Source organism: Camellia sinensis, chromosome 4 (genome assembly GCF_055761805.1).
Source record: "Camellia sinensis isolate YWXY chromosome 4, ASM5576180v1, whole genome shotgun sequence".
NCBI lineage: Eukaryota > Viridiplantae > Streptophyta > Magnoliopsida > Ericales > Theaceae > Camellia > Camellia sinensis.
This window is the reverse complement of record NC_138964.1, coordinates 98,690,499-98,699,111: the sequence shown is the minus strand read 5'-3', so window position 1 is coordinate 98,699,111 and position 8,613 is coordinate 98,690,499. Positions and strand designations below refer to the sequence as shown.

The 8,613-nt window shown below is 39.2% G+C and overlaps 1 protein-coding gene across 1 annotated transcript; it reads right to left on the bottom strand.

Moving 5' to 3' along the window:
- Window positions 1–5,887: 5,887 nt before the first annotated feature.
- LOC145823918 (putative mitochondrial protein AtMg00860) lies at window positions 5,888–6,319 on the bottom strand. The gene has a single exon (XM_082923478.1). The coding sequence runs from the start codon at window positions 6,317–6,319 to the stop codon at window positions 5,888–5,890; it is 432 nt and encodes a 143-aa protein (XP_082779604.1).
- Between the last annotated feature and the right edge of the window lie 2,294 nt (window positions 6,320–8,613).

The following is an 8,613-nucleotide window of genomic DNA, read 5'->3' as shown; positions in this document are numbered from 1 at the left end:
ACAAGAGATGGCAAGGATCTTAAGACAACAACGTCAGTTGCCACTACGGCAAAAACCTCTGCCACCACCAGTGTAAGAAACACCGAGGAGTTTGCTATCAAATTTCTGGGGCTTGTTATAGGTGTGGTAAAATGGACCATGGTAAGGAACTGTCCCCGAACTGAACAAAATGTGAATAAACCTTCTGCCTCGGCTAGATTCGTACCAATGGTAGGAATTGCTAATCAGGATAGAGTAATCACACTCATCCTAGAAAGCACTCAGAATGTTGCGACCGTTATTCCAGGTATTTATATTGTCTACGAACGAATGCTTATGTGTTGATTGATTCTGAATTAGTACATGTGTACATCCTTGCTTGGGATATTACTTGATTTGGGTCGGCATATTCTTTCGTATTTGTTGCATGTGTATCCAGACTGGTTAGACCCACAAGGTCGAGACCGTATTCATTGAATGTATATGCTTCATTTGGGAAATTTGTGAAATATGTATTGGAATATCGATTAACTCTGCACATGCACATGTACATCTAAACCTATGCTCAGGGTGATTTGTTATATTACTGTCCTCAATGACTAAACCACTAGAATTATAACTCTGTGATTGTGTGACTGGGTTGAGCACCCCAAATAACGAACTCTATAAATTGCGAGATCATGTATTTGGATTGGTAGAAAATTGACTGAACTATGTGACTACGTTAAGCTTGACTCGTAAACCTATGCTTTTGTGACTAATTTGGAACCTCTGCGTGACAAATCCTATATTATGTGTAACCGAAGAACTTGGTTTAATGTGTTACTGTGTACCATGTGCTTGCATATAAGACCTATTTGAGAATTTCTATACTGATTATGATATATACCTCCTGATATGAACGCCTGCATATGCAACTACACATGAACTTATGTGAACAATGCCATATTGTACATGATTTGAAACACTTTGACATGAACAGAGGTAATAAATGACTCCAATGTGAATTTGAGAACTGATGAACTTAGAACAGTTGTGAAACTATCGACTATAAACCTAAGCAATGAAATGTGCCTTACAGAACCAAAAATACCCCATTGAGAAAACTTTTATCTGATTCAATCTGATAGAACTTTTATTTGATTAGGCCTGTTAGAACCCTCATTTGATATAATTTGATGGGACCTTTGCTTGATTTGATTTGGAAAGACCTTTGACGGGATTAATTTGATGAGACCCTCTATCTGATTTGACCCTGTTAAGGGGAAGTACGGATTACGTATGAATAAATAGCCAGATCATTCTTGGCAGGAAAATTGATAGACCCAAAACTTGAATCCGTTTGGAGTACTTGACTTACTTGAAAGACCTTTTGTGGGCTATCAACAGATTGATCTAACCATGAACACCGTTGAGAACCAACCTTCAACTATTGAGGATATATGTGTTAGAAATGAACTGAATTGTGCAAATCCAGTGATCGGGTGTCTTAAGGAACAATGCTTGTGTATTGTCATACTCTTGCTTATTTGACGCTATGGGAGCTGATGACAACCAATTGATGTGATTGTAAACAGTAATGAATATTTATCCTCGACTAATCAGAATATGTTTCATCTGTCTGCTTCAGTGTTATCGGATTTTGGGAAATCAGGTTATGTGAGTGGTATTGTGTTTGTTTTGATGACATTCTTGAGACGTCCTTTCGTGCTAGGGGACGTTAAGCCTATGTAGCACCTTTGTTGAGGTATCTCTTTTGCCAACGACGGTTTTGTACGGGTGGGTTTTTCTAATCGATCTCGGGTCGGCCACCGACGGTCGTGAACGGGTGTGCTTTGATTCCGAGATGGTTATTCATTTGTTTTGTCCGAAATGTCATCCTTTGGTACTATGTAGATGTTATTAACATCCAAGAAGCTTTTAAAAACCCTGATTGTTCGAAAGTATGTGAATTCAATATGCCTAGTGTAAATAACTGCTCAGTGCCATTATATTCTGCAATTGGGGCTCTGAGGATGCGTAAATTGTGTTCAACATGTGATTGACTGTTTTGATATCATCTTTGACATCATGGGGATTAATATAAGAATTGCCTTCTGCTTTTAGCGACTATAAGATAGTGGGGAAAGACTTGAAGGAACAGGGAATTGAATGTTGAATCGAATTGTAAACTGTAAACTGTTGAATGAATTAAGAACACGTGTATTCTGTTAGAAGTCGACTGCCTCGATGTTATTGTACTTTACAATTGGTAATATGGGGATACACGAGTTACGTATGTTGTGTGGTTGATTGCTTCGTTGTTATCTTTGTTGACTCGGAAATTAGTGTCTAGATCCGCTTTAAATTCCCGTAGACTTTTGATTGACCTTGAATAACTGTGATGAGTCACTGGACTAAACATCGACTCGGATTGTGAATTACGGAATTATTGAGGAATGAATTGAACTTTTGTGATAAGGGAATAGACTGAACTCCTATGGTAAAGTTAGTTGGCATTTGAAATAAAAATGTTAACGACCGACTGTGAAAAAGGAAATTGTTGAATTGTGTCTAAATATTTTTCGGTGCCAACAGGTCGAAGTCGAATATCAGACAGTGGCAGAACTACTTCAACCTTTCTCTATTTTGGAATGGAAATAAGAATGTGTGGCTACGAATTTCATTGTGGAGCTACCTTGAACACCCAAGGTATAAGTCCCGTTTGGGTTATTGTATGAAGAATTACTAAGTTTGCCCATTTCCTCGTTGTAAAATTTTCGTATGATGTTTGTAGACTAGCCACTGTTTACACCAATAAGATCGCTCATTTGCATGGGGTCCCAGTATCTGTTGTTTTAGACAGGAATCCTAAAATGCGTTTGAATTCTGACAAGCTTTCGAGAGGCAATGGGAACTGAATTGTGAGTCAGCGCTACTTTCCATCTGCAAATATCAGAAAGAACTTTCGAGAGAAATGCTCCAAATATATGTAGTAGATTTTTCAGGGAGTTTGGAAGATCTACCTATTGTTGGCAGGCCTTGCTTACAACCACAGCCTACACTCTAGTTTTGGTGTGACACCATACAAGCCTTGTATGGAGGAAAAGGTAAGTCTCTGACTGCTTGAGAACAGAGTGTTGCTTGATTTTGAAACTAAGTAAACGACTATAAAAAAGGATTGGAACCGTTGAATGAAAAGTGTTCAGAATTGTGTTCGACTAAAGGTAAAATAAGTTTGAAGGACCAAACTTCCTAAAGGGGGGAAGACTGTAATATCCCTGTCCCGTAGTATGATAATTGGTCCTTAATATGAATGTGATTATGTGTTTAATATGATTTTGTGTGCCATCATGTGAAAATATGTAGTTTTGAATTTCTATCTGTTTACCGTAGGAATATCTGTTTGATTATCCGCTTTGAAAATTAAATTGAAGGCCTTATCGGCCACAGAAACTGAAATTGACTGCGCCATTGTGATTGGCATAATTTTTAGAGCCTACGGTGAAATTTGATTGAAAATTGATTCAGATCAGATTAAATTGATTAAATTAATGGATTAAGTGCCCAAATACTTTATATTAAAATATTGTGCTTGAGTGGGGTTGTATAAGGGGCCATGATATGTTCAATTCCCTCTCTTATTTTATCTTTGGCTGAAATTAACTCTCTAGAGAGAGAGAGAGAGAACCGGATTTAGAGGGAGAGAGGGTTCAATTTTGAAGATTTTGCTAAGGAGCTCAAGCTTTGAAGGGCTAGGCTCAAGAACTTGCTTCTATTGAGAGGATTGAGCTTCTAGGTGAGTAATTGATTATAAATTCATGAGCTTAATCTTGTGATTTTGTGAATTCAAAGTTGAAGGGTGATCAAGAACAAGAATTATGTTGTATTTGATGAATTTGAAGTCATGGAATGCATGCATGTGTATAATTGCCATGAATTGGTATAGTTGAGCATGAAAAATATGATCCATGTAGAATTTTGGTTAGAATCCATGCTTGTGACCACCATTTGTACAATTTGAGTTGAAATGGAAGTTATATCTCACATGCATGTACCATTCATAAGAAGTATGAGCTTGAATGCATGAAATTGTTATGTTGAAAGTGAATTGGGTATAGATTGGGACATGCATGTGATTAATTTGTGAAGTATGTTGGTACCATGTTAGAATATGATTATGTGAAGTTTGAGCCAAAAGCATGCATTTTGAACCTTTGAATATCAAGTTGAAGCTCAAGAACACATTTTGGAAAACCCAGAAAATTTGACGTCCGCTCGAGCGGGAGAACCGCTGCTTGAGCGTGAATTTTGAGCTCCCAGTATTTTCTGCAGACATGGTGTCCGCTCGAGCGGGGAAGTTCACGCTCGAGCGGGGAGCCATGTAGAGAGGCCTTTTGCTCTAGCGCCTGAGTTCACGCTTGAGTGTGAATTTGATGTAACCATCACTTTTGCAGGCCTTAAGGGTCCGCTCGAGCGGGGAAGTCCACGCTCGAGCGAGGACCCTGTTTTTTGAAATTTTGAAAATACATTTTGTGTTTTGTTTTCCGTTCCCTTTCACTTTTAAGCACTCTTAGGCATACGTTGAGCATTGTAATTGAATTAAAGAGATAAGAATGAAGCCTAAAGAGGAATATGTGAATTTAGAACGGATTGAATTGTTTGTGATCCTTTTGTGTTCATGAAATGTGTAGGGTCGAGCTCCAGGGCAAACCAACCAACCGATCACCGTGAGTAATATCTTAACAAGATATTTAAAATATGTTGTTGTCCAATTGTTTACTTTTATGTAAGTTTTGTAAGTTCATTAATTTGAATGGTGGACGACGACTGACATAAATGATTGGGCCGAAGGTCGATCGACATAAATGATTGGGCCAAAGGCCGATTGACATAAATGATTGGCTCAGAGGTCGTTTCGACATGAATAAATGAATGGGCCAAAGGCCAGTTTGATACGAATAAATGAATGGGCCAAAGGCCAGTTTGAGATGAATGAATGGGCCAGAGGTCAGTTTGACATGCATGAATGGGCCAGAGGCCAGTTTGATATGCATGAATGGGCTAGAGGTCAGTTTGACATGCATGAATGGGCCAGAGGCCAGTTTGATATGCATGAATGGGCTAGAGGTCAGTTTGACATGCATGAATGGGCCAGAGGCTAGTTTGACATGAACGAAAGTTGAATGGGCCAAAGGCTGACAAATGGATGATAAATGGGCCAAATGCCAGTATGTTTGGAACCACAGTCACTTGACTTAAATTGTGTATATATATATGTTAAATAGAAATATGAATCGGGCCCGAGGCCGTTTGAAGTATGTTGTTCCACATATCGTTTGTATAATTGCTTTATTTGATATTATTCACTGGGCTATCGCTCACGCTCATTCATGTGTTTGTAGGTGAGCCAAGAGAGGTCCAGACCCAGCCTCAGTGAAGTCTGTGTGGAACAACCAAGGTTTCGAAGAGTCAGCCCTTGCGTCTCACGCACGAGACTCGTCTTCGCCTTTTGTTATGTATTTACATTTTGTCATGTTGGTGAAGACTTTGAATCTGTTATATATAGTTTTCATGGGTTAACTTAGACTTAAATGATCCTATCTGTACAGAACCTTATGCTACTATTTTCTAAAGTGAGTTGTTAATGTGTATGCGTATGGTTTGTTATGACGTGCAATGTAAGCACAGTTCTATGGACAAAGTTTTAAATTTTGCTTCCGTTTGGCCCCCGTTAACTCTATTAAAATACGTTTGGTTTGGTTTGCGGTCGTAGGTAATCTCATGATCACTGAGTGGTTATGTCCTTAACCCACGGGGGCGGGTTCGGGTCATGACACTAACCTCTCTCTAGAGGCATCACAGCACACAGTATATCCCAGGCTGTGTTCTGGAATGATAAGAATAAGAGTGGTAGTCAATCTAAGCTTTAGTTCTCAGAAAGAATCTCGCAAGCTTCATTCGAAACAAATTTCACTCCCTTATGGTTTAATCTAGTCAATAATGATGCTATGGAAGAGAAGTTCTTTACAAACCGGCGGTAGTAACTGGCTAAACCCAAGAAACTACAAATTTTAGAAGCATTTTTAGGCTGCTTCCAATTCTGCACGGCTTCTATCTTTGAAGAATCCACCATAACCCCGTCTCCTGAGACTACGTGACCCAAAAACTTCACTTTTGAAAGCCAAAACTCACATTTTTTGTATTTCGCATACAGATGATGTTTTCTAAGAAGCTGTAAGATGGTATGAAGATGCCCTTGATGCTCTCCTTCAGAAGGCAAATAGATGAGGACGTCGTCGATAAAGATGACCACAAATTTGTCAAGAAGCTCCCGAAAAATTCGGTTCATTAGATCCATGAATGTAGCAAGTGCGTTAGTTAAACCAAAGGGCAAGACCAAAAACTCGCAGTGACCATATCGAATACAAAAAGCAGTCTTGGGAATGTCCTCCTCCTTAACTCGAATTTGATGATAACCCGACCTTAAATCTATCTTCGAAAAACAACGTGAACCTTTGAGTTGATCGAAAAGGTCATCTATTCAGGGTAAAGGGTATTTGTTCTTAACTGTAACTTGATTCAATTTACGGTAATCTATATACAATCTTAATGACCCATCTTTCTTTTTTGCAAACAAGGCTGAAGCTCCCCAAGGTGAGGTGCTAGGGTGTATGAAGCCCTTACTTAGCAACTCCTGCAATTGTTCTTTCAGGACAACCAATTCAGCCAGAGTGAACCTATATGACGACAATGAGGTAGGTGTTGTACCAGGTATTAAGTCTATAGAAAACTTAACTTCCCGGTGTGGAGGTAATTTAGTGAGATCTTCATAAAAGGCAACAAGATACTCACATACTACCCTTGGAAACCCATCTCAAACTATACCACCTCCGTCATCTATAATAGTTGCTAAAAGAGAAACAAATTCACCTCAGCTACGTGGATAGTATGATGGGAGTAAGGATTTATCGTTCCTATCCCCCAGAAATGTGAAACAATCACCACCTGACGTGCTTACTGTAACTCTCCTACAATAACAATCTATAATAGCGTGGTAAGTAGACAACCAATCCATGTCGAGAATAACATCAAAACCCAGCATTTCCAACAACTCAAAATTAAACGGAAGTTATCAACCCGCCACCTCAATTACACACCCTTGACATCCCTGGGTTAAAGTAACTTTACCCTCGACTGGTGACTCTATAGTGAGTGAAGATTTTAATTTTTTACTTTATAACCCTAATAACGATGCAAATGAAGTTGTTATAAAGGAATGAGATGCCCCAGTGTTAATCAACACACTAGCCAAGGTATTGAAAATGAGATATGTACCTCTCACAACCGATAATCTTGAAGTGCTCTGAAGCGATGATGGCATACACCCTTCCCTGTTATCTTTACTCCCCCACATCACTTTTGTGAGCATAAGTCTGTTGTGCAGTTTGTGTAGATGTGGCCCCTTGAGCTTTTCTAGATGCTTGGCCTGACTGAGCTGGCTGGTAAGACTGTCTCTATCCCTGGCCCATTTGAAAACCTCAAGACTGTCGAGATCTTGCCACATTAGTAGTCCCTGCTCTCTGTGGACAAAACCCCTTCAAATGTCCCGGTTGACCACACTGATAACAAGACGGTAACTGTCCCTTATTTTGAGATTGGCGTTGTGGACGCATAGGTTGGGACTGTGTTCCACCCTTCTGTCCACACTCTGAAGCTTTGTGACCCACTTGGCCACATCTATAGCAAGCACCATGGATTCGAGCTACACTCCTTGAACTTCCACCTATCACAGAATCAGCAGATTTGGCCTGTTGTGGTAGGGGTGTACACGGTCCGGATTGGTTCGGTTCTGAGAAAATTCAAGAACCGGACCGATCCTAACGGTTCTGTAATTTTGAGAACCAGACCAGACCATTACACTTGTAAAACCGGACCAGAACCAAACCGAAAAAATGGTTCGGTTTCAGTTTGGTTCACGATTCCAAAAATTTCTATTTACAAGAATAAATTGTTAATATTAACAAAATAATTACTCAAACTAATTACATTTAACTCATGATAAAAACTAATAATATTAAGGTATTACTCAACATTACATGTCTATACCATCCTAATATCATTAAAATTATAAAAAACCAATTAATAAAAATAAAACTTGATATTATATATATATATCTTTTAAAATTCGGTTCGGTTCGGTTCGGTTCGAACCACGGTTTTTTCATAAAATTCATTAACCGAATCGTTTTTACGGTTCTCATATTTCTTAATCCGAAACCGAACCAATTCTTAATAAAACCGAACCAAACCGTAAGATTCGGTCTGGTTCGGTTCGGATTACCAGTTTGAACGGATTTTTGAACAGCTCTATGTTGTGGGGTTTGATTGAACAGATGATGATGAACCTCTAGACCTTTTTGAAGAGCTCGTGCCACCCTTAGAGTCAGAATATTCCGTCCTCTTCAATTCTACCTTGCCTCCTCTACCTCCAACATGATCTCTACATGGGCTGCAGCCTCTACTAGGCGATCGTAATCACGAATCATATTTCCTGCCACCTTCATTAAAATTTTCGGCCTCAACCTCTTTTCAAATTGTAAACATCAACGTTCCTCAGTTACTACTAGCTCCGGTGCAAAACGAGATAGATTT

Excerpts from the sequence above, each read along its gene's own strand:
- LOC145823918 (XM_082923478.1), bottom strand. The coding sequence starts at position 6,319 with ATGGATCTAATGAACCGAATTTTTCGGGAGCTTCTTGACAAATTTGTG.